The sequence below is a fragment of the Salmo salar genome, chromosome ssa01 (genome assembly GCF_905237065.1).
Source record: "Salmo salar chromosome ssa01, Ssal_v3.1, whole genome shotgun sequence".
In the NCBI taxonomy this organism is placed as follows: Eukaryota; Metazoa; Chordata; class Actinopteri; order Salmoniformes; family Salmonidae; genus Salmo; species Salmo salar.
Window position 1 is genome coordinate 28,430,168 of NC_059442.1, and position 27,413 is coordinate 28,457,580.

Below are 27,413 nucleotides of genomic sequence, written 5' to 3' on the forward strand. Positions count from 1 at the left end.
GTTCTATATGGAATGAAGGCACATTATGGGACAGAGGCCAGGTCATGATCAATTATTATATTTATTTAAAAGATTGTGCGACCAAATCATGTGCTGGTGCCACCAGCTGAAAAGGTTGGTAGTACCAGTGCCGCCAGTGGAAAAGGTTAGTGTAGAACCCTGGGTGCAGGGGACATAGGCCACACATATATATTTTAAATGCAAAATGCTTTTAACAGATGCTCTATACATGAAATTCACAAAGCACCAAACACCAGAGAAATGACTGATGTATTATTTCATTCTCTCTCCATAAATGTTTGAAAACACCTTAACAATGAAAGCACCGCAAGGCCACACTTTTCTTCCAGATGTTTTTTGTTGATGTTGAAAAAAAAGTCTAGGTGGTTGTGCCTGAAGCACAATGAAATGTTTCCCAAGGAGGATAGCTACTAAGCACTGCTGAATGAGAGTAACGTCTACAATGATAAAGACAGACAGACCATTAATAATCAATGTCCCACCAAAACAGGCTCGGAAACTCATCACTAAGAAAAATTCTGATTAAAGTGCTTTTCTTAGCCCCATGGGTGGTATTACTACACCACCAGTGTTTTAGGAGCTAATACGTGGACACACACATTACATCTATGGCACATAGCTACATGAGAATTTCAACAAAAGCTGTGTAGTGAAGGCTTACTTACTGTATAGCATGGAATTGTGTAAAATGTTAGAAACATGTCTACTGATGTTTTGGATATTCCTAAAACGGGTCAACGGGAGATGTTAATTGAATTAAGGAGTTTTAAATTCCCTAAATGGCATTTTTATCTAAAATGAGAGAGAACATACTTTATAACTTTCATTATGTGAGTAGTCCTGTCAGTTCACCTGGCAAACAATGGATGCTGTGTGAGAATTCTACAAAACTGCAGTAAACCAATCTGTTATCACTAAATGTCAATAATGTGGTCCTCAAAATACATAAATCATTTGAAAACAATATGGCAGTTGTTCCCCATATCTGAAAATCCCAATACTGTCTGTTATGATATTTAGGCGTTATACAGCCCAAATGTAAAGCAAGTGCCGTGCTAAGAACATTCAAATCTGTGGGACATCCCTTTTTGTGAAACCCGCAAAAAAATCAGTGTGTTCAGATTTGCTCTTTGCGATGGGTATTCTTTAACATAGTAAGATTGATGTGACATTGTATTGCCAAGTATGGGGTCAAACCAACCTCTAATGTCCATTGAGCGCGAGGTGACACTGTTGAGAAAGATTAAAACATCAGTGAGCAAGCAAACACTGAGACGAACGCACAGAGGATGGGTCCTGTGAGCGCACGCGGAATGTGGTCGAGTGAGCAGAGAATGGCAAGCACAAATACAACATCCCCACATGGATTTCTCTTCTCACAACAAAAAATCTTGCAACTGCAATAGTTGTATTATTACACTTCGATCACACCGACAGTGTCATTGCATTTTGGTACACCAGAATTACATACATTTCCAATGAAACCCTGCGTTTGCCTTGCAGCATTGGATTGCAGCGGCAGTGTGGTGCATACGTTGGATTTATCGAACATATGAGTCAAACTGTATGCATAGACGGCTTGACAGAAATGGTAGCAGAAGGTGAATGTTGACCTTTTGTTGCACACATCCAGATGATGCTGCGTACTATTTTGCGCAAGAACGCTGTCGGTGTGATTGAAGGTTTACAGGGGAAAATTCGAGACAATGAACATGGTAGTCACTAGCACAGCTTAATTATTATGGCTAAACAACACCTATGTTCTCTTAAAATCAGATTTTATAACTAACCTTAACCACCAGCTAACCTTATGCCTAACCCTGATTTTAAATTAATACCAAAAAGTTAGTTTTTGTTTTAATATATTTTTTGGATGCAGCCAATTGACTGTGGCTGAGTTATTTAATGGAAATCGGACTTTGACAGTGAAAGGCAATGGTGGTGAAGTAGGGACAATGGCCGACGATGAAAAGGTAACCGCTATAGTTTTTCAGTAGAGAACCTAACCAACTAACTATGATTTCAATATTGAAATTGGTAGTAAGTTGGTCTTCTGTTATTAAAGCAGGCTATCGATTAGGCAAGCTAGGTTAGCGTCAGCTAGCTAGGAAGTTAGCTAATTAGTTAACGTTTAAGCACATAAAACCAATGCCCTTGGTTTAACCGAGGGCATTGTAGCTAGCTAAGTCTGTAATTACACTCCAAAAAGTAAATGCTAATGTGGCTATCAGTTTGTGCAGAAATCATTTGGATGTGCAAACCCACAGTTTCATCAACTGTCCAGGTGGCTGGTCTCAGACGATCCCGCAGGTGACAAAGCCAGATGTGGAGGTCCTTGGCTGGCATGGTTACTGTGAGCAAAAAAGTATTTGAACCCCTGCTGATTTTGTATGTTTCCCCACTGACAAAGAAATGATCAGTCTATAATTTTAATGGTAGGTTTATTTGAACAGTGAGACAGAATAACAACAAAAAAATCCTGAAAAACACATGTCAAAAATGTTATAAATTGATCTGCATTTTAATGAGGGAAATAGTATTTGACCCCTCTGCAAAACATGACTTAGTACTTGGTGGGAAAACCCTTGTTGGCAATCAGAGGTCAGACGTTTCTTGTAGTTGACCACCAGGTTTGCACACATCTCAGGAGGGATTTTGTCCCACTCCTCTTTGCAGATCTTATCCAAGTCATTAAGGTTGAGGCTGACGTTTGGCAACTCGAACCTTCAGCTCCCTCCACAGATGTTCTATGGGATTAAGGTGTCTGGAGACTGGCTAGGCCACTCCAGGACCTTAACGTGCTTCTTCTTGAGCCACTCCTTTGTTGCCTTGGCCGTGTGTTTTTGGTCATTGTCATGCTGGAATACTCATCCACGACCCATTTTCAATGCCCTGGCTGAGGGAAGGAGATTCTCACCCAAGATTTGACGGTACATGGCACCATCTATCGTCCCTTTGATGCCGTGAAGTTGTCCTGTCCCCTTAGCAGAAAAACACCCCCAAAGCATAATGTTTCCACCTCCATGTTTGATGGTGGGATGGTGTTCTTGGGGTCATAGGCAGCATTCCTCCTCCTCCAAACACGGTGAGTTGAGTTGATGCCAAAGAGCTCCATTTTGGTCTCATCTGACCACAACACTTTCACCCAGTTGTCCTCTGAATCATTCAGATGTTCATTGGCAAACTTCAAACGGGCATGTATACGTGCTTTCTTGAGCAGGGGGACCTTGCGGGCGCTGCAGGATTTCAGTCCTTCACGGCGTAGTGTGTTATCAATTGTTTTCTTGGAGACTATGGTCCCAGCTGCCTTGAGATCATTGACAAGATCCTCCCGTGTAGTTCTGTGCCGATTCCTCACCGTTCTCATGATCATTGCAACTCCACGAGGTGAGATCTTGCATGGAGCCCCAGGGAGATTGACAGTTCTTTTGTGTTTCTTCCATTTGCGAATAATCGCACCAACTGTTGTCACCTTCTCACCAAGCTGCTTGGCGATGGTCTTGTAGCCCATTCCAGCCTTGTGTAGGTCTACAATCTTGTCCCTGACATCCTTGGAGAGCTCTTTGGTCTTGGCCATGGTGGAGAGTTTGGAATCTGATTGATTGATTGCTTCTGTGGACAGGTGTCTTTTATAAAGGTAACAAACTGAGATTAGGAGCACTCCCTTTAAGAGTGTGCTCCTAATCTCAGCTCGTTACCTGCATAAAAGACACCTGGGAGCCAGAAATCTTTCTGATTGAGAGGGGATCAAATACTTATTCCCTCATTAAAATGCAAATCAATTTATAACATTTTTGACATGCGTTTTTCTGGATTTTTTTGTTGTTATTCTGTCTCTTTCTGTTAAAATAAACCTACCATTAAAATTATAGACTGATCATTTCTTTGTCAGTGGGTAAACGTACAAAATCAGCAGGGGATCAAATACTTTCCCCCCCCTCACTGTACACGTGGTCTGCGGTTGCGAGGCCGGTTGGAGGTACTGCCAAATTCTCTAAAATGACATTGAGACGGCTAATGGTAGAGAAATGAACATTCAATTCTCTGGCAAGAGCTCTGGTGGCACGCCAATTGCATGCGCCCTCAACTTGAGACATCTGTGGCATTGTGTTGTGATAAAACTGCACATTTTAGAGTGGCCTTTTATTGTCCCCAGCACAAGGTGCATCTGTGTAATGATCATGCTGTTTAATCAGCCTCTTGATATGCCACATCTGTCAGGTGGATGGATTATATTGGCAAAGGAGAAATGCTCACTAACAGGGACATAAACACATTTGTGCACCAATACATTTGTTTATATTTTTGTTCAGTGTACTGCATACTATGAGATGGTCTATGTGAAATACAGATTTTATTGCTTTTACTCTGGCAGTTTTGTGCAGTTACAATAAAAGAGAATGCCCTCTAACCATCTTCTCTTTCTCCATTCCCTCTCTTCCTGCAGGTAACAATGACTTTGATCAAATCACCTCAACTTAATCATTAGTGGTACTGAGTGTTCCTGTAATTGCATTGACGCTGTATGAAGGCATTGTTATTAGGACATGTGTAACGTTGAGAGGATGACATGTTATTGACTTTCCCCAACTGTTTTCTATTTGCTTAGAAATATTGTTCTATATAGAATTTGTACAAGTACCTTATGTGATTGGATAGCTCTCCACAACGAGGGTTGGGCATGAAATGACAGCAGGCTGTTCAATACTGGGCCAAACTGAAGTGGCGAGTGGCGTGAACTGGTACGTTATCATTTATTTAGCTAAATGATCCTTAGTTGCTTCTTTTGATACACCAGCAGTCTTTAAAAACCGACTGTTATACCTCGAATGCAACTTTTCAACTCCAATTGAACTCTGTCCTATGCCATTTCCTGACTGTTTTTACTCTCGCTCTCACTGCAGTTGTTCTCAGGAGACAGGTCAGTGTGTGTGTCGAAAACATATGGCTGACAAGGTGGAGTCCGGTTTCTACTGCACTGCCCTGGACCACTACTAGGCACAGGACGCCAAGTTTGGACAGGTGAGTCACCTTTGACCTTGACATAACTTTCTTGTAAGGCTTTTGGGATCATGAGTGTTCCCTAATTCATCGTGTGCCTTACAGAACTCGGCACATATGTAGCCCTCCACCTTCCTCAGTGGAATCCTGACCAGGGGTATCAAACTCCAATGTCTATGTACCTGTTGTGTTGGCGTAGTTACCAGACCAGCTGGAGGCGGTGACAGTGATGTGTCGCAGTGTGACCAACAAACAGCCACTGTGCCATGATGCCAGATGACGACAACCAAATAATATTCCTCCACCCTGGATCACGGTAAAGACACCAAGTCTCTCACTCTATACGTTTGTTGCATATGAGCAAGTGAGTAGTGGGTCTGTATATGAAAGCGTGTGTGTAGAACACACGTTGTGTATATGAGTCTACTCTAAGTCCATATACACCCTGTATTACATGCCGGTGTTTGTTGACGCACACTTTTCTTGTATGTGAAATCCCTCTCTTGTCTCCTCAGATATTTGGTGCTCCCCAGACCAGTGTTAAGGCAGGGATGGACTACACCGTTTGTCTGAACTTGCCCCTCTACTCTGCACTCAGTGATGCAGTCCCCATACGCACTCATCGACACGGTTAGTCCTCCCCACTAATTACATCTTCTGTATCATTCTGTCGATTGTGCTGATGCCCCACTGTAAGAACCTGGAGATCTTCACTGGTTCTGAAAGAGGTGACGTGGCCACATTCCAGTGTTACCACTGTCTGGAGAACAGCTAGAGCGTAGTCAAGACCCCTCCCGAGACATCTGCCACAACTTTATCTTCAGCGTGCCAGCTCTGCTGCACCACAGAGCTAAAGGTATGGCAGCGCACTCCAAACAGTCATGCAGGACTACTTAAATATCCATAAACATACTTGTATGCTCATTTAAAAAGTGAGCTACAAAAGTATTCGGACAGTGACTTTTTTTTGTTGGTTTTGGCTTTGAAATTATACAATGACTACGAAGTGTAGACTGTCAGCTTTAATTTGAACGTATTTTCATCCATATCGGGTGAACAGTTTAGAAATTATAGCACTTTTGTACATAGTCCCCCCATTTTAGCAGACCAATAGTATTGGGACAAATTCACGTATGTGTATTAAAGCAGTCAAAAGTTTAGTATTTGGACCCATATTCATAGCACACAATGACTGACTACATAGCGTGTGACTCTACACATTTCTTGGATGCATTTTCTGTTACATATCCTAACAATTCGAAAGATTGCTCAGAAAACCAGGTGGTTTTTTTTCTCGAATATGACTTTATGCCAATTAAGATAAGCAGGAGTAAGGTGTTTACATGACTAATGCACACAGCCTTTTGCCATAAAATAATTGTGCTAGAGGGGATGGCCGCCGTTTCACGGGCACCTGACCAATTTTTGAGATTTCCTTGCGCTGATCCCTACTTTGTCATGAACAGTTGCCACTATGGTTGAATATTTTCCCAGTATTTTACAGATGTTTCATCCAGAGAACAAATCACTTTTCTCCTGGGTAACCCGGTATTTCCACCCAAAACCGGAAGTGTAATTACAAAGCATAGAAAATAGGCCTATGTCTGGATTTGATTAAAGATTTGAAATACATTTCAAACCTGATGCTACCTGTGCCTGATGAGCCATATATTAAATACATTTTAGAAGCCCTACATCAAAATACATTTTTTCGTGCACAAGTCTGAAAAAGCCTAAATGATTGTTTCATTATACAATACATATGATATTGGCTACTGCACATAACGCATGAAACAAAAACAAAAGCCCATAGATGTAGCTAGATATATGCCCTCTTGGGTAAATACATTCAAAAACCTCCAGTAGGCAAATTCTTTTAGTGGGAATGATATTACTATTATATAGATTGGAAATACACACCTCCTTCAGATTATGATAAAGTTGGGAGAGAACATGCAAATCTGGTGCAGCACACGCGGCCTACAAGTATAGGCTAGCGAATTTGATTTTACATTTTGAAATATAATAGGGCCTATTTCTATAATTCGAGGTAGGCTGACTCATACCTTCCATAATATTTCCCCTAATGTTGTTATAGCCTACCCCCTCTTTCTCTCTATTGTTACTTTATTTCTTCCTCACAACAGTTAAATGAAATAAGTTGTCCTCATCTTCATCATTCTAATGACATGCTTAATATAATATAGTTGGACTAGAATTAGATAAGTGAAAGCAGTCTCTCTTCATTAAGATTGAATGGTTATGGTCTGAATAAATAACTGCCATAGCCTACCGCCATCGCGTTAGCAATTCTTTCAAACTTCCCGTGAGTTCTATTGGCTGCTGTATTTAACATTCAGTAAACAAGAGCTTGCATCCCTCGTTGAATGGTCTATTGGTATAAGAAATGCAGACTCTGAAGCATTTATATGGGCTGCAATTTCTGAGGCTGGTAACTAATGAACTTATCCTCTGCAGCAAAGGTATCCCTGGGTGTTCCTTTCCTGTGGTAGTCCTCATGAAAGCCAGTTTCATCATAGCGCTTGATGGTTTTTGCGACTGCACTTGAAGAAACTTTCAAAGTTCTTGAAATGTTCCGTATTGACTGACCTTCATGTCTTAAAGTAATGATGGACTGTCATTTCTCTTTACTTATTTGAGCTGTTCTTGCCATAACATGGACTTGGTCTTTTACCAAATAGGGCCATCTTCTGTATACCACCCATACCTTGTCACAACACAACTGACTGGTTCAAACTCATTAAGAAGGAAAGAAATTCCACAAATTAACTTTTAACAAGGCACACCTGTTAATTGAAATGTATTCCAGGTGACTACCTCATGAAGCTGGTTGAGATAATGCCAAGAATGTGCAAAGCTGTCATCAAAGGGTGGCTACTTTGAAGAATATCAAATATATATTTTAATTTATTTTTAAAAAATGGGTTACTACATGACTCCATATGTGTAATTTCATAGTTTTGATCTCTTCACTATTATTCTACAATGCAGAAAAGAGTTAAAAAAATAAAGAAAAACCCTGGAATGAGTAGGTGTCCAAACTTTTGACTGGTACTGTAACTACAGTATATGCCTATATCAATCTTGTAAAGGATTATCTATTTTGGATGCAATTTTAATGGAATTGAGAAAGATTTAAAGCAACGATATTCGAATGATAAGCTGTTCTAAAACTGCAACAACAAAAACCAATCTTTACAATAAAAAAAAAAGTGGCCTCCGAAAGCCAGATGGAGGTGTAAATTAGACAAGCATTCGGTCCTTATATTACTGTAGCATAGGCTATCCTGCAGCAAATTTAGGGCCTACCTGTCACAAGAAAAAAAAAAAAAGTGACCATGAGTTGATAGGTCTACATGCATTGTGAACTGCGCTCCATACTGAGCGTTGACGATTGATCATACAGAGAGCAGAGAGAATGCCGTAGAGAAGCCAGATTTACACATTGCATATAACTTCACAGTTCCATTCCACGTCATGCTGTTCATATGAATAATTCAGTAATAATTTACCAGTTTCTGGAAGTTATTTATACCGGGAAAAGGGAGTGGTTCAACCCTAGCTGGCACGCAATCTTTAATACTAAAGAAGTTTTGAAGTTCTGATCACCTTTGTTAGAATACCTAATGCTAAATTGTAGACCACACTGTTTACCAAGAGAGTTTTAATCTCTATTTTTCATAGATGTCTATTTACCACCACAAACCGATGCTGGCACAAAGACCGCAATCAACAAGATGTGTAAGGCCATAAGCAAACAACAAAAAGCTCACCCAGATGCAGTGCTTCTAGTGGCTGGGGATTTTAATGCAGGGAAACAGAATTCAGTTTAACCAGCATGTCTCCTATGCAACTAGAGGAAGAGAATAAAAAATAAAGAAAGATAAACCCTAGATCACCTCTACGCTACACAGAGACACATACAAAGCTCTCTCGCCATCCATTTGGCAAATCTGACCATAACTCCATCTTCTTAACAAGCAAAAACACAAAACAGGGAGTAACAGTGCCGTGCTCAACACGGAAATGGTCCGATGAAGCGGATGCTAAGCTACAGGACTGTTTCGCTAGCACAGATTGGAATATGTTCCGGGACTCATCTGATGGCATTGAGTTTACCACATCAGTCACTGGCTTCATCAATAAGTGCATCGATGACGTAGTCCCGACAGTGACCGTACGAACATATCCTAACCAGAAGCCATGGATTACAGGCAACATCCGCACTGAGCTAAAGGCTAGAGCTGACGCTTTCTAGGAACGGGACACAAATCCGGACGCTAATAAGAAATCCCGCTACGCCCTCCGATGAACCAAAGTGGCAATATAGGACTAAGGTCAAATCCTAGTAGATCATCTCTAACGCTCGTCGGATGTGGCTGGGCTTGGAAACTATCACGAATTACAAAGAGAAACCCAACCACGAGCTGCCCAGTGACGCGGGCCTACCAGTCAAGCTAAATGCCTTCTATGCATGAGAGCACCAGCTGTTCCGGACAACTGTGTGATCACACTCTCCGTAGCCGATGTCAGTAAGACCTTTAAAACAGGTTAACATTCAGACGGATTACCAGGAAGCATACTTCGAGCATGCGCCGACCAGTTAGCAAGTGTCTAATACCCACATGTTTAAAGCAGACCACCATAGTCCCCATGCCCAAGAACGCCAAGGTAACCCGTCTAAATGACAGCTTTGAAAGGCTGGTCACTGCTCACATCAACACCATCATCCCAGACACCCTGGATCCACTACAATTCACATACCACCCCAACAGATCCACAGATGACGCAATCCACACTGCCCTTTACCAACTGGACAAAAGGAACGTCTACTTGAGAATGCTGTTTAACCCACTACAGCTACATTCAACACAAGTGCCTTCCTCAAGTGCATTAACGACGTCGTCCCCACAGTGACCGTACCAGGTTCTGAAATTAACACCTGCCAAGCGCCAAATGCGGGTAGATTTTCCGTTTGGCGAGTAAATCTCAGAAGGCTATCCGCCACATTGGCGGGTAAATGTTTATACCAAAATAGTCATGCAATAAAATATCTGGCATGATGGCTCGGAGGAAATTACTCATGTTTGCCAGCCACAGACCGTCTCATAGTGCTCCTAGTTTCATGGCACTGTTTACCATACGGGACATCAGCTACTCGACATCGCTCACTTGCCACGGGTCTGCTGCTAGCTACCGTTCATTAAATATCTGTTATGTGGCGCCATTTACTTGGAGTAAGCCAACCTTTGAAATGAAAACCCACCGAAGAAAAAGAGGATGAGTCACATAAAAAGGTTTGGAGATGGAGTTAAGAGGCTGGCTACAGTATGAGGCTGAGGCGTTGAGTTGTTCTGTGTGTCGCCAGTATGGCAAAAATAAAAGCAGAAATAACTCATTTGTCATTAGAAATAAAACGATGAAACTGGAAACATTCGTGACCATGAACACAGCAAGTTTCACATTGAGCGCAGGACAAAGACACGCAGTCAATCGGAGCCTCTCCTCTTGATACCTTCTGTGACAGCGCTAAAGGCAATGTCAGAGCAGACCAGCACGAAGATGAAGATACTGTTTAGGAGACTGTACATGCCATTGGCAAGAAGGCGAGACCACTTTGACTTGGAGTGGATGTGCGAGTAAGTGAAAATGTTGTTACTCTTGCAGCTAGACTAGTACTTTTGTAGCTCATTTTTTCAAGTCTATTTAGAAGACATGGTTCAGTATTGTAGGTTATTTCTCAGCTCTTGATAAGCTTTGGTTCACCTCAAAATAGTGTATAAATACCATAAAGTGATAGGCCTACTGACATGGATCTCCATGCTTTGTCCCGGGCTCAATGTGAAACTTGCTGTGTTCATGGTCACGAATGTTCTCCAGCTTCATCGTTTTATTTCTGACATGGATCTCCATGCTTTCCTATGGCTCTGTAACATTCTATTTTACTGTTTTTCTCCAGATGCTGTTTACATTTTAACCTCTTTTGGGTAAGGAGCAGTATTTTCACGGCCGGATGAAAAACGTACCCAAATTAAACGGCGTACTACTCGGGCCCAGGAACTAGAATATGCATATTATTAGTAGATTTGGAAAGAAAACACTGAGGTTTCTAAAACTGTTTGAATGATGTTTGTGAGTATAACAGAACTCATATGGCAGGCAAAAACCTGAGAAAAATCCAACCAGGAAGTGGGAAATCTGATGCTTGTAGTCTTTTCAAGTCATTGCCTATCTAACACAGTGACTAAGGATTCATTTTGCACTTCCTAAGGCTTCCACTAGATGTCAACAGTCTTTAGAAAGTTGTTTGAGGCGTCTATGGTGAACAGAGAGCGAACAAAGGAAGTTGTAATTTGTTGACTCAGGAAAGCACGAGTTCATTGGCGCGCATTCACGTGAGGGGTAGCTGTGTTCCAAAACGTTTTTCAAGACATTGGAATCGTCCGGTTGGAATATTATTGAAGTTCTAAGTTAAAAAGGCCCTAAAGATTGATGCTATACAACGTTTGAACGAACGTAAATATAACTTTTTTTGACTTTTCGTCGTGACATTTTGGCCGCGCTTCCTACACTTGGAGTAGCTTACTGAATGAGCAAACAACAAGGAGGTATTTGGACATAAATTATGGAGTTTATCGAACAAAACAACATTTATTGTGGACCTGGGATTCTTGGAAGTGCCTTCTGATGAAGATCAAAGGTAAGCGAATATTTCTAATGCTATTTATGATTTTAGATGACTCCAAAATGGCAGGTATCTGTATTGCTTGATGTCTTTTTCTGAGCGCAGTACTCAGATTATTGCAAAGTGTGCTTTCCCCGTTGAAGCTTTTTTGAAATCTGTCACAGCGGTTGCATAAAGGAGATGTTCATCTATAATTCTTTGAATAACAGTTTAATATTTTATCAACGTTTGAGTATTTTTGTAAATTGTAGTGCTGATTCACCGGCAGTATTGGAGGCAAAATATTTTCTGAACATCATGCGCCAATGTAAAAATGCTGTTTTTGGATATAAATAACAACTTGATCGAACAAAATAAATGCATGTATTGTGTAACATGATGTGCTAGGAGTGTCATCTGATGAAGATCGTCAAAGGTTAGTGCATATTTTTAGCTGGTTTGCTGGTTTTTGTGACGCCTGTCCTTGCTAGGAAAATGGCTGTGTGGTTTTTCTTGTGTTGGAACTGTCCTAACATAATCTAACTTTATGCTTTCGCCGTAAAGCCTTTTTGAAATCGGACAATGTGGTTACATTAAGGAGATGTGCATCTTTAAAATAGTGTAAAATAGTCGTATGTTTGAGAACTTTGAATTATGACATTGTGGTTTTGAATTTGGCGCTCTGATTTTTCACTGGCAGTTGAATAGTGTCCCACCTCCCCAAGAGAGGTTAACCTCTCTGGGCTAGGTGGCACCAAATCGTCCCACCTACGTAACAGCCAGTGCAATCCCGTGGCGCGTTATTCAAATACCTTAGAAATGCAAAACCTTCAATTTTTCAAACATATGACTATTTTACACCATTTTAAAAGACAAGACTCTCGTTAATCTAACTACACTGTCCGATTTCAAAAAGCAAAACATTAGATTATGTCAGCAGAGTACCCAGCCAGAAATAATCAGACACCCATTTTTCAAGCTAGCATATAATGTCACATAAACCCAAACCACAGCTAAATGTAGCACTAACCTTTGATGATCTTCATCAGATGACAACCCTAGGACATTATGTTATACAATACATGCATGTTTTGTTCAATCAAGTTCATATTTATATCAAAAACCAGCTTTTTTTTTTACATATTTTTTACATGTGACCAGCATTCCCACCGAACACTGCCGGTGAATTTACTAAATTACTCACGATAAACGTTCACAAAAAGCATAAATTATTTTAAGAATTATAGATACAGAACTCCTCTATGCACTCGATATGTCAGATTTTAAAATAGCTTTTCGGTGAAAGCACATTTTGCAATATTCTCAGTAGATAGCCCGGCATCACAGGGCTAGCTATTTAGACACCCAGCAAGTTTAGCACTCATCAAAGTCAGATTTACTATAAGAAAAATGTTATTACCTTTGCTGTCTTCATCAGAATGCACTCCCAGGACTTCTACTTCAATAACAAATGTTGGTTTGGTCCCAAATAATCCATCGTTATATCCAAACAGCGGCGTTTTGTTCGTGCGTTCAAGACACTATCCGAAAGGGTAAATAAGGGTTACGAGCATGGCGCAATTCGTGACAAAAAAATTCTAAATATTCCATTACCGTACTTCGAAGCATGTCAACCGCTGTTTAAAATCCATTTTATATATGGATAATATTCCGACCGGGAATCTGCATTTAGGTAAACAGATGAAAAAAAATAAAGCATTCGGTCGACTCGGGCACGCGCCTAAGCCCACAGTACTCTGAGCGGCCACTTACCAAACGCGATAATGTGTTTCAGCCAGAGCCTGCCTCGATATCGTTCAGCTTTTTCCCGGGCTCTGAGAGCCTATGGGAGCCATAGGAAGTGTCACGTTAGAGCAAAGATCCTAAATCTTCAATAAAAACAGCCTAGATGAAACACATCTTGTCAGACAGGCCACTTCCTGCATGAAATCTTCTCAGGTTTTGGCCTGCCATATGAGTTCTGTTATACTCACAGACACCATTCAAACAGTTTTAGAAACTTTAGGGTGTTTTCTATCCAAAGCCAATAATTATATGCATATTCTAGTTACTGGGCAGGAGTAGTAACCAGATTAAATCGGGTATGTTTTTTATCCGGCTGTGTCAATACTGCCCCCTAGCCCTAACAGGTTAAAGCATTGTGACACAATTGACTTTACCACCCTTATAGTGTTGATCCTTAAGTAAACAAAAGGTAGAAGGCTAATTTAGCACAACCAACTGCCAGCTATATTAGATAACATGATTGTATATTTAATTATTATTGAATTAATTTGACGTTTGATTTTTGATTTTTACAGTTTGGATGAAAAAAAAAGAGGAATTGCTGTGGGCTCAACATATTGAAATGAGAAGCAGGCCAAAGAGCTTATGCACCATATCACAGGAGGTGGAGAGAAACAATATCAGAGAGAATCTGAAAAACACCAAATTTCTCTCCATCATGTCAGATGGCTCCACAGACAGTCCTGTGAAAGAGGAGGAGTTCATTTATGTCAGATTCTGTCACAAGGGCAAGATCGAGTCGAAGCTTGTTGGCATCAAGTAGGTGGAGAAGGCAGACGCGGTACACATAAGCAACTCCATCAGTGCCATCATGGAGGGAGTGTGTGATGAGTGGGGGAGCAAGTTGGTCGCTCTGGGAACAGATGGAGCTGCTGTGATTACCGGAGCCAAGAATGGTGTGGTCAGCCGGCTGAAGGGGGACAGGGCCTACATCGTCAGCATCCACTGTATGGCACCAGAATTGGCGGGACCCGATATGTAGGACACCTATTGCGTGCACTGGACCACTTCCTGTGAGGTTACCAGGGGCTTGTCCAGCACCTGGAACAGGTAGTGGTTCTAGATTGCTATGCTAAGTACTCTAAAAGTCATCATCAATTTGTAATGTCCAGTAAATAACAAACACGGTTACAATTGGTAACATCATGTTTCAATGCTTTATGGACTGAGAAAGTGTCATATCTAATAGATTTTTTTGGACCGCAATTGTCTATTTGTATGTCTTTGTTCTTTATGTATTTCAGATTCAATCTGCTGATGTCCAAAATGTCAGAGGTGTCCAGCAGGCCAAGGCCAGGAAATACTACAGTACTGCGAGGGAGGCTTATCTGTTTCTGTGGCTTCCTGCATGACAAACTAACACACCTGAGCAACCTGTTTGCAGAGGTCCACCATCACCATAGCAGAAGCCCACAGCTCCTTGTGCTCAACACAGGCAGTAATTCAAAAGTACAAAACCAGTTTATTTAAGCTGCAATAGGAAATACTTAACTTAAAAGAATTAAGAGAAAGGATTACATCAATAAGCGAGGGAGAGAGTTATAAAGGAAAATTCTGAAAGGATGGTAAAATGAGCCTTTTATCATCAGAGAAGGGCCCATGATGAAGGCCACAATGGCCAACAGATGAGGGAAATTCGCTGACCAGAGGTGACAGCAAGACCCTCGTCACCTCACAGGACAAAAGGCTTGACAGGCTTGTCGAGAGTATGAGTGACAGGTTCCAGGACGCCAGTGTACGTGTCCCGTGTGCCACCAAGCTGGTCAGCTTCACCAACTGGCCAGAGTCAGGAGATGCAGCAAGTTACTTTATGTTTTGTATTACAGGGCAAGTAGGTTAGGCTCAGGTTCATCATATTTTTATAGTTTGAGAATTAAAACTGCATGATGCTTGTTGTAATGTATACAATTATTCTAGATTTTGGTGACACTGAAATGGAAACCCTGGTGGACCACTACAAGCCTGTCCAGGAGATCTCTGGCATCCATGTTGAAAGGATCCCTGACCAGTGGACTGTCCTGAAGGTGCTGATGTACCAAGAGCCCCAGTCCCTGCAGAAGATGTCCTGGTTCCGTGTCAACAGGAGCCATCAGCATTCCTACCCTGATTTGCTGGCATTGGTTGACCTGGTCCTGTCCTTCCCTGCCTCCACAGCGGAATGTGAAAGAGGTGTTGAAACAGGTGAAAACCGATTGGCGGTCCAACTTAAAGTCTGATACACTGTCAGATCTCCTTATTGCCCAGCTGTCCTCTCCAGAGATCAGGGAGTATGATCCGATAAAAGCTGTGACACTGTGGCACCAGGACTCTGTCAGGAGCAGGAGGCCAGACTTGATGGACCGTGCAGAGGGGTTGATTGCGGTAGAGAGTGAGGAGTGTGATGAGGTTTAAGTTGATTAAGCATCTGATAGGTATACAAAACCTAATTTACTATTATGTTTGATCCGTAAGTACATTTAATAGCAAATACTTCAGTAGAATTTTGAGCTGAAGACTTCTTCAGTTGTATTCCAGCTGGGAAATTAAATCTAGCCACAGCCAAAATTAACCGGCATCTGATAAGCCTCTATTTTACCTGTATTTTTTCAGGGTATTTCTACTCAAAGTAAAGGATTTGTAGAGCTGCTTCCCCTTTGTATCAGGAGAGCACCAGTTCTATGTCCACTGCACTTCTCATAATTGTATCTTACCATTGTTGTTGCCCTGTTTTGACTTCCATATACCCTTATTCATTGTATCTGATATGTTTTGTTTATTTCATTGTGTGCCCACTGTTTGGCGTGTTTTCACTCTGTACAGCACTTTTGGTCAACTACAGTTGTTTTTAAATGTGCTCTACAAATAAACTTGATTTGATTAACCGTTGATCAATATATTAAAATAATTATGTTTAAAATTTTGCTCTGGCCTCCTCTTTAAGTTTGTAATCAACATAATACCTTATTATCTCAATGAAACGTACTGAAATGAATGTATACGTGACACAAAAAGGCTATTTATTATTTTGGCTGGTAAAAAAATATAATTGGCTGTTGGATTTATTCATCTACCAGTCCCCTTGGCAGGTGAGCCAAAAAGTTAATTTCGTACATTTCCCAACCAGAAGCCATGGATAACAGGCAAACATCCTCACCAAGCTAAAGGCTAGAGCTGCCGCTTTCAAAGAGCGGACACTAATATAAGAAATCCCGCTATGCCCTCAGACAAACCATCAAACAGGCAAAAGCATCAATACAGGACTAAGATTGAATCCTACTACACCGGCTCCGACGCTCATCGAGAATGCAGCAGGGCTTTAAAAAGGGAAACCCAGCCACAAGCTGCCCAGTGACGCGAGCCTACCAGACGAGCTAAATTAATTAATTGCTCGCGTCGAGGTAACACTGAAGCATTCATGAGAGCACCAGCTGTTCCGGAGGACGGTGTAATCACGCTCTCCGTAGCCGATGTGAGCAAGACCTTTAAACTGGTCAACATTCACAAAGCCACGGGGCCAGACTGATTAACAGGACGTGTACTCAAAGCATGCACAGACCAACTGGCAAGTGTCTTCACTGACATTTTCAACCCCTCCCTGTCTGAGTCTGTAATTCCTATACGTTTCAAACAGACCACCATATTCCCTGTGCCCAAGAAAACGAAGGTAACCTGCCTGAATGATTACCGCCCCATCGGTAGCCATGAAGTGCTTTGAAAGGCTGGTCATGGCTCACATCAACACCATCATGCCAGAAACCCTACACCCACTCCAATTTGCATACCGCCCCAACAGATCCACAGACGAGGCAATCTCAATCGCACTCCACACTGCCCGTTCCCACCTGGAAAAAAGGAACACCTACAGTGGCTTGCAAAAGTATTCACCCCACTTGGCATTTTCTCTATTTTATTGCCTTACAACCTGGAATTAAAAATGATCATTTGATTTACACAACATGCCTACTATTTACACTTTAAGATTCACAATAAAAAAAATATTTTGTAACAAACAAGAAATAAGACAAAAAAACAGAACTTGTGCATGCATAACACCTTTTGCAGCAATTACAGCTGCAAGTCCCTTGGGGTGTCTCTATAAGCTAGGCACATCTAGCCACTGGGAGTTTTGCCCATTCTTCAACGCAAAACTGCTCCAGCTCCAAGTTGGATGAGTTCCGCTGGTGTACAGCAATCTTTAAGTCATACCACAGATTCTCAATTGGATTGAGGTCTGGGCTTTGACTAGGCCATTCCAAGACATTCAAATGTTTCCCCTTAAACCACTTGAGTGTTGTTTTAGCAGTATGCTTAGGGTCATTGTCCTGCTAGAAGGTGAACCTCCTTCCCAGTCTCAAATCTCTGGAAGCCTGAAACAGGTTTCCCTCAAGAATTTCCCTGTATTTAGCGCCATCCATCATTCCTTCAATTCTGACCAGTTTCCCAGTCCCTGCCGATGAAAAATATCCCCACAGCATGATGCTGCCACCACCATGCTTCACTGTGGGGATGGTTTTCTCAGGGAGATGAGAGGTGTTGAGTTTGCACCAGACAAAGCATTTTCCTTGATGGCCAAAAAGCTACATTTTAGTCTCATCTGTCCAAAGTACCTTCTTCCATATGTTTGGGGAGTCTCCCATATGCCTTTTGGCGAACACCAAACGTGCTTGCTTATTTTAAGCAATGTCTTTTTTCTGGCCACTCTTTCGTAAAGCCCAGCTCTGTGGAGTGTACGGCTTAAAGTGGTCCTATGGACAGATACTCCAATCTCCCTTGTGGAGCTTTGCAGCTCCTTCAGGGTCATCTTTGGTCTCTTTGTTGCCTCTCTAATTAATGCCCTCCTTGCCTGGTCTGTGAGTTTTGGTGGACGGCCCTCTGTTGGCAGGTTTGTTGTGGTGCCATATTCTTTCCATGTTTTAATAGTGCTCCGTGGGATGTTTGAAGTTTCAGATATTTTGTTATAACCCAACCCTGATCTGTACAGCTCCAAAACTTTGTCCCTGACCTGTTTGCAGAGCTCCTTGCCACTTGCTTGGTGGTGCCCCTTGCTTAGTGGCGTTGCAGACTCTGGGGCCTTTCAGAACAGGTGTATATATACTGAGATCATGTGACACTTAGATTGCACACAGGTGGACTTTAACTAATTATGTGACTTCTGAAGGTAATTGGTTGTACCATATCTTATTTAGGAGCTTCATAGCAAAGGGGGTGAATACATATGCACACACCACTTTTCCATATTTTTATTTATTTCACTTCACCAATTTGGACTATTTCGTGTATGTCCATTACATGAAATCCATTTAAAATTACAGGTTGTAATGCAACAAAATAGGAAAAACGCCAAGGGGGATGAATACTTTTGCAAGGCACTGTGTGAGAATGCTGTTCATTGACTACAACTCAGCGATCAACATCATAGTGCCCACAAAGCTCATCACTAAGGACCCTGGAACTAAACACCTCCCTCTGCAACTAGATCCTGGCTTCCTGATGGGCCACCCCCAGGTGGTAATGGTAGGCAGCAACAAATCTGCCACGCTGATCCTCAACACTGGGGCCCCTCAAGGGTGTGTGCTTAGTCCCCTCCCGTACTCCCAGTTCACCCGACTGCATGGCCAAGCACAACTCCAACACCATCATTTAGTTTGCTGATGACAACAGCGGTAGGCCTGATCACCGACAACAATGAGACGGCCTATAGGGAGGTCGTCAGACACCTGACAGTGTGGTGCCAGGACAACAACCTCTCCCTCAATGTGAGCAAGACAAAGGAGATGATCGTGGACTATAGGAAACGGAGGTCCAAACAGGCCCCCCATTCACATTGACGGGGCTGAAGTGGAGCGGGTCGAGAGTCAAGTTGCTTGGTGTCCACATCACCAACGAACTGTCATGGTCCAAACACACCAAGACAGTCATGAAGAGGGCATGGCAACACCTTTCCCCCCCCAGGAGACTGAAAAGATTTGGCATGGGTCCCCAGATCCTCAAAAAGTTCTATAGCTGGGCATTGGCCCTCAGATACTCTACAGCTGCACCATTTAGAGCATCTTGACTGGCTGTATCACAGGCTGCAAGGCACTGTACGGCCCAGTACAACACCGGGACCGAGCTCCCTGTCATCCAGGACCTCTTTACCAGACAGTGTCAGAGGAAGGCCCTAACAATTGTCAAAGACTCCAGCCACCCAAGTCACAGTCTGTACTCTCTGCGATCACCCAGCATGCAGTAGCAGAGTGCCAAGTCTGGAACCAAAAGACTGCTGAACAGCTTCTACCCCAAAGCCATAAGACTGCTGAACAGTTATTAAACAGCTACATGGACATTCTGCTATTCGCCACCTACCTACATGTACATAGTACTTCAAGCAATCACCTAACCAAACCTACATGTACATATTACCTCAATCACCTCAACTACCTTATTTTATTGTGTTACTATTTTCTTACCTATTTGTTAATTTTCTTACTTTTTAACGGCATTGTTGGGTGAGGGCTCGTTAGCGTTTCAAGGTAAAGTCCACACTTCTCGTATTCATCGCATGTGACAAATAAAAGTTGATTTGAATTAGTTTAATATCCAATTATTCGTGTGCATGTAAGTTAAACGTATTGTCGAAGTCAAGCATGAATATATATTCACAGAAAAAATATCACTCCAGCCAGTGTTTTCTGTGCAGGAAAAAAGTTCTGGCGTTCACAAACATAGCTTCGACTTTTTCACCTAACCTACAAAATGTTAGCTAGCTAAACTGGTTGACTTTAGAAAATACACAAGCCTTTCTCCAACTTACCCTAATACTACCAGCTCCCCGTATTTTATTGGGTCTTTAGTCGGGTCGCAGTGTTCCTCCTGGCTTGGCGAAAACATTAGGCTTTTTCTTGCTTCTATGGACAGCAGGCGCCCCTCGATCTCAATGCACTCGCCCAAATTCAAAAGGAAAAGATCATAGGAAATACACTTCAAAGGGTGTAAGCAGCTGCCATTTCATTACAATATCACGTCGTTTACGTCTTTACAACCATATAGAGCCATCTTCTTTAAAAAAAAATGATCGAATACAATTATTTTGTGTTAGACATGTTACAAGCAAGTCGTAATTAACGTAACTTGCCAGTTCAATCCGCTCTAAAAGCGGATGCATAAACAGCCAGGCACAGGGGTGGACCATACCATTCAGCAGTCCTTTACTTTAGACAGGGGGGATCTTTAGACACATTCCTCTCATCACTTTTTTGGACCCATTTATTTACACAACACTTTATCGATGTAAGCTGATATAGTGATTTGATATCTTATTTTTCATCATTTAATTTCTATAATACATTTTTGTCAAATAAATACGACAAATTAGAACAGACGTCCCTTGTTCGATATCTCACATGGGCATGGCTAGAATGAGGCGGAACCTTCTATTATGTAAACAAAGAGTACAATCTGGCTATTCTTAAAGGGATCATAGCTTTCACATTTCACACTGCCACATTCATATCATTTTGAAAGAACAGAACGTTTGAAACTCACACGTTCGTAGGCCTATTTTTCTCATTTTCAGACCATAATAGCGTAGACTTAGATGAGACCTGTCCTATTATGGGCAGGGGGTCCAAGACGATTCCTATGTTAATATAGCTTGCAGAGCGCACCTGTGCATTATGATTCTTTAGGCTGTCCATAAGGTGAGTATCCCAAAAACGCATACATTTATGTCGGGATTTCTTCTTATGTGGACAGAAGTAGGTGGGGGTGCATATGACTATGGCTAAACATATTGACTGATTATCAGAATGCAGCATAAAACTGAGTAGTCAAAATGATATCCTCTCGGTTTTGTGTTGAGAGCATGTGATGCAAATGTAAATACTGTGGACTGCTGTGACTAACTAGAATGAGGGGCCACAGGGATGACAAGGGTCGAATTAGACCATTCTCTATTTGGTCAAAGAAAAGTCAGCAGTTCTACCTCAAGTGAATAACACAGCAACTGCCGTTAGACAATAATGGGGGAGCTGGGGAAAAGTTCCCTTTCAATATAAGTTAGTCTACCCCCAGGAGTGAATATCTCTGACCTACACCTTCCAGCTTCTAGCCTCACTTTAATGTGATTCACTGTAACCCAATGGTGAGGTTCTGACCACTCATCAACTTACAGTATATGCAGCTAACGTTTCATGGGCCTGTTTTACTCATCTTCACAAGGCATCAATATTACACTCTCCCTACTCCACTTGGAAACCTGCCCCTTTATGGCACACACTGCTGTCTCCTGCAAAAAGAGCCACATAAAAGCCCATGAGTCATCCTATATTGTTATATAGGTAACTGTATGTGTTGAGCATAAAAGAAAAGACAGTGCCATTCACTATTCAATGCTTTTCTCGAACGTCTTACTGAGCTAAGAGTTGCAGAATCCAAACCAATGTTAAATTAATCTCACATTTTCAACTCAGGAAATCCCTCCGGTCTCCCTATCCTGTATGTCCAGTCATTGTCACACCTTTCTGGTGAATGTGCCACTTCTACAGTTCTGTCTGCATCAACAATTGGCTGTCTCTGTCCTGTTTTCACAAGGCTCTGCTTGGCTAAGTGCCCCATTCCTCCTAACTCTCCATTGTCAATAGCACATTTCAAAGTGCAATAACAGTTAACACAAAAACAAATGGTCGGGGTGGGGTGGAGGTGGGGGGGGGTTCACGGCGGTCTAAGGAGTGTTACTTCATATGTAATGCATCACCAAAAGGAGTTCTGGCAGCTCTGAGACCTTATAGTGGGAGGACTTATGTTATTTTTGATGTACTAATCCTGTCTATCTGTAAGTAATACTGCAACCCACTTTAAACCATGGCATTTGTTGGTTACATTCATAGTTCTCCATATCAGGCCATTAATAGTACTGTTACTACAGATAAACCTCCATGTCTGTCTGTATATTAGGATCAAGCTACTTGTGCTGTGAACACCAACTTTCTGCCCCCAGGCTAGTCTTAACAGCCTGGGCTATAATGACTATTTACTTTTGTGTGTGACAGTCTCTGTCCCCCCATTTCATTGAGAGCATGTTGTCTGTTTAAAAGAGCACAGTAAGACTCCCTTTCCATATACCCCCCTCCTCCTTCCACCAAACACACACGCAAGAGCACACAAACACGCATGCACACACACAAACCAAATCAAATTTTATTCGTCACATACACAGTTTAGTGTACACATTCACACACTCAGAGTGGAGGGATCAAAGGCTCTCTAGCACATACCACACTGATGGGAAGCAGATGCAGAGAGGGAGCTGCTCTGCTGAGGTGGGTCTGGCTTGTTTGTGTACAAAGTCGGATATTTCTTGGTAATAGGCATGGAACAGATACTCAATGCAAGAAATCACACAATAGTGACTAACTGTATGAGCCATGATGACGTAATAAAGACAAAGCTCCTATTTACTTCCTACTCCTTCCCTGCCCTCCCCTTGCATCCTCCTCTGTGGTTAAGTTCCTTGGAAGTGTGAGAGTGTGTGTACATGTGTGTGTTGTTAAGAGTTTGTGGGATGTGGGATGTGATTGTTGTAGATTACTATTTCAGCTACATTTCCATTACTTCACATGGTCCTCATTTAAACACTCGTATGGACATTCCAAGAACAGGCATGAGTCATAATTTAAACAGAGAGTGAGACATGCTTCACAGGAAAATGCATGCATGTGTGTGAGAAATCCAGTTTTGGGGAGTAGTGAACTACATGTAGTTCAACTAGTAATTTCATTTCATTTTGCAGTAGCTTGGTGGTAGTTGAACTAAATTCCAATATTGGTAGTGTTTTCAGTAGTTCATAGCTTTTGTTCATGTTGTGGTGTAGGTAACTACTGGAACTACACACTTTTTTTTAATCCAATAAAATATGGGTGACAGGAAAGACTTTCCTTGCATTTTCAGCAACAGACCTGGCTTATTCTCACTTGAAACACTTTTTTGTGTGCCTAATGCTCACTTTTTTGTGTTTAATAGGGTACAGTACACATTATGTTAACATCTGATTGAAGAGTGATCTGTTCTTGAAATTTGTAGTCTATTATATATTAGGTGTAGATATAATATGATAATAATGATATTATCGATGTGATAATGTTTATATATGATAAGTAGTTTGGATGTAGTGAACTACTTTTTCAAAGTAACTTTAGTTAAATAAACTATATTTTTCTTTAGGGTAGCTTTAGTGTAGCTAAACTTCTTCTAGTGTGTCTTCCAGTGTGAAGTAACTGGTAGTTTGGCAAACAATATTTTCAGAGTAGCTTCCCCAACACTGGAGAAATCTAGTGACTGGATTCCTGGAGATCTGCAGTGTAGGAAAGTGAATCAACTGTGTTTATTCCATAGGTTGCATACATCTGATAAGGGGTTTGACAGAGGCACTGATGTACCATAGAAAAGGCCTCGCCTGTATCATATCAGTGTATAGAGGGGTATGCTGAGGTTATGGTGTGGTGCCTGTTTGTCACTAGCTAGGTCTCCATGACAGCCCCACAATCAGCTGACTACAGCATGACAGTGTGGGAGAATGTTTGGAATGTGCTGATCCTGTGCTGCTTTCTCCCTTGACCCCTTGCTGTACAAAAGTTGTCTTGTTACTCTGTGTTACTCTTCTACAGTCCTGAAGGACCACATGCAGATTTACAGACGACAACAACAAGAGCAGAGCAATGACTGTACTCACTGTATCAAATCAAATCGGTCACATTCACATGGTTAGCAGATGTTATTGTGAGTGTAGCGAAATGTTTGTGCTTCTAGTTCCGACAGTGCAGCAAATTACCTAACAAGTAATATCTAACAATTCCACAATAAATACCTAATACACACAAATCTAAGTAATTAATGGAATAAGAATATGTAAATATATGGATAAGCAATGTTAGAGTGGCATAGGCTAAGATGCAATAGATAGTATAGAATTGTAGTGCTGGTAAGTTGACGCCGCTCTGATATCCAATAGTTCTTCCCAGCTGTATGTAATAACACTTAAGATTTTCTGGGCTAACAATGTAAGAATTAATACATAAAAAAAACAAAATACTGCAAAGTTTCCTAAGGACTAGAAGTGAGGCAGCCCCCTCTGTCGGCGCCATTTTCCTATATCTGACTCACACACCGAATGTCAATCCCTTGGAACTGGTATTTCCTCTCCATCTAAGCTAATGTAAAGAAGTTGGAGACAAATACTCAGGCCAATTCTTAAATGTCAGATTGCTTTAATCACTTGACAGTTTGACGTGTAAATAATGGTAATGTGATGCCACGAGGGAACAGGCCAATTGTTGGGGAAATGGGTCTGTAACCTGAGGGTAACAGGTTAAAAATCAGGTTAAAATCCTCAATGGGACAAGGCACAGAATTACATACACAACTAAACACAGTATAGGATAAGTAGTATGCACCAGTGATACAATGCTCTCCACACAGACAATTCTTTAAGATCTTTCAGCTCTTTCCTATGTCTAATATGTTGAACTTCTCTGGGAATGGGAGGTAAAACTAGGACGTCATTCACTGATCCACTGCTTGTACAGCTACCACAGTGACAAACCTGATGGAATTCCCAGTTGTAAAGTATGACAGCAGGGGTGCAGTTCTTGGTGAGCCATTATGACAGCTACACAACAGCCATACCTCTTTTCACTAAACATGATGAATCGATGTTGCACAATGTTTCGCAAGAGTGAGGTTAGAACCTCAACATAAAACAAAAGTGACGTGTAGGATTCTGTTTTCACATGCAAAAGTGATTGCCTTTGAAAAAAAATGCTTTATCTACCTTCCCAATGAATTCAAAAATATATTTTATGGAAAAGTGATGTTTCTGGACAACGCACCATAGACAACATGACCGCGCGGTGCAGATTACTGTTCCATTTGGGAAGGGCGGTCCTCCCTCACTGCCTTTGACCGGTGCACCTCATCTTCAGGTTAATATAACTCCCCCATACAAAGAGCACATAACTACAATTACACCCACCACATGACAGTAAGATGTTTGTCTTAAAAGGGGAGGACAGCGTAACATTATTCTGCTTATTAGTCAGTCACGCACCCCTTAGCACATTTGTCATCAGGGTAAAAACCAGAGCTGAGGGAATGGCCTTACCTTTTATTTGTAGTAAGTCAGGGTCTAATCAAATTGAATGGCACATTGCAGAGATACACGATCATCCAGCCCAAAAGTCACCCCCTAGCCGCAGCCCGTTACTCCTAGACTGATGGCTCTTCATAGGTCTGAAAGTATCAGATAAGTGAAAGCAAAAACAAACACTTCACTCAAGACTCTAGTAGGCAAAGTAGTACACTACATTTCGAGGTGGTGTCTAGATGTGTTAAGGGGTTGATTTTTTTATGTGCAGGATAGACATAATTTTACCAAACAAGTAGAGGGATAAGGTCTGGGACATTGGTGCCCCGCGGTGGTATGGCAAAGGAAGTGCAGTCAAGAGAAGCAGAACTAAACACAGGACACTAAGCAGATTTATCAAGCATCCCTTTAATTAACTGTCACCTCTTACAAAAAAAAAAGAAATATTCCATGTTAATGAAATTAGCAACAATATAGCGAGTGTTGATTACAGATGATATGGGACTCCTCTTCCTAAAGTAGTTACAGTAGGATTAAAACCTCTATTCTGTAGACCTGTCCTACTGCTCCCACAGCGAGGATGGTCACAGCCTCCCTCCTACTGGCTCTGCACTTAGACTTCCTCCATGGTTAGTTACTTAGTGACCTGTCTGACATGCTGGGACCCTCCCTTATGTCCTTGCCCTCTCCAAAATACCTCAGCCAAAGTATGCATATACAGTACCTATGTATTCATGAATCAATGCACATTTACAGTTTGTGAGCTGTCAGCAAAGGAGTCAAGGAGATCAACAACTGTAGTGTAATGTCAGAAGATCCTAACAGTTACTTTTTTAAACAATACATTTTTCCTTTTTAACTTAAAAAAAGGAAAGAGAACCCAAAGTTAATTTAGTGAAGTAGGAATCCACTTCATCACCCTCTGGACAAAGAAAACTAACAGAGAAAAAAACGACATCTGTATTCAAAGATTTCCATTGAAAAAAGGGGGTAAACGTCTGACATGCCACAGTCTGACATGTGTAGGATGTCTTTAGCGCTGGCTGTGCTACTGTAGGGATCATGAGGAATGTGGTGGGACTTTGGAGTAGTAAGGTCTGGTTTGGTGTCCGGAGTGTGTGTGTGTGTGTGTGTGTGTGTGTAGCGTGAGGGAGCCCCTCTCCTCTGGGGCCCAGCGAAGTCTCTCCCTGACCCTGCTGAGGAGGAACAGCTGGAGGTCAGAGGTTACAGGTCAGCGGCAGGCAGGGACAGAGGATCAGCAAGAGGCTGCCTACAGTACAGGTGAGAGGAAAGAGAGGAGTGTGACAGGAGAGGAGAGGCCATAATAGGAGAGGTGGTGGGGAGGTTGGGGGTGGTCTTTGTAGTAGATTGGGAGTGTCCATCCTCCCCTCCCTATACTTCAGGCGAGTCTTTGTCCGATTCCTGAGAAAATAAAAAAAAGCACAGTTTAAGACCTCTTTGTGTGTTACAAGAAAGACTTGCTTGCCAGTTACAACCCCGATTTAACAGATGTGCTTGCTGAAAACCAAGCACAATTTTAGAAACTACTTATTATTCTCCTCCTGCTGGAACCTGAAAAAAAAACATTGACACTACTTATACTTTTTACACTACATCCATATTTGCATAAATTCCTATGTATTTCAACAGCCATAGACTTGAATGGTAAAACTTTGCGCCGTGCCTAGATTTCAACCATTTATGCTTTTTGAACTATAACCATTTAAAAAATGTAAAACACCAAACCAACGTTGACATGTACAGAATGTCTCAACTTAAATTGCTTGTCAAAAGACTGTTGAT

General features: G+C 41.7%; 2 protein-coding genes across 9 annotated transcripts in view; both read right to left on the reverse strand.

Moving 5' to 3' along the window:
* The window catches only part of LOC106594164 (E3 ubiquitin-protein ligase pellino homolog 2), a 50,611-nt gene extending 29,973 nt beyond the window's left edge, over nucleotides 1–20,638 (reverse strand). Inside the window, exon 1 of the mRNA XM_014185560.2 lies at nucleotides 20,286–20,638. Coding sequence (XP_014041035.1) covers nucleotides 20,286–20,362 — 77 coding nt within the window. The 5' untranslated portion in view covers nucleotides 20,363–20,638. The remainder of the gene's footprint in view (nucleotides 1–20,285) is intronic.
* A 5,360-nt stretch (nucleotides 20,639–25,998) lies between these two features.
* The window catches only part of LOC106594233 (kinectin), a 59,829-nt gene continuing 58,414 nt past the window's right edge, over nucleotides 25,999–27,413 (reverse strand). For all 8 annotated transcript variants that reach the window (XM_014186017.2, XM_014185788.2, XM_014185971.2 and 5 more), the window contains one exon: nucleotides 25,999–27,032. In XM_014186017.2, coding sequence (XP_014041492.1) covers nucleotides 27,003–27,032 — 30 coding nt within the window. In that variant the 3' untranslated portion in view covers nucleotides 25,999–27,002. The remainder of the gene's footprint in view (nucleotides 27,033–27,413) is intronic.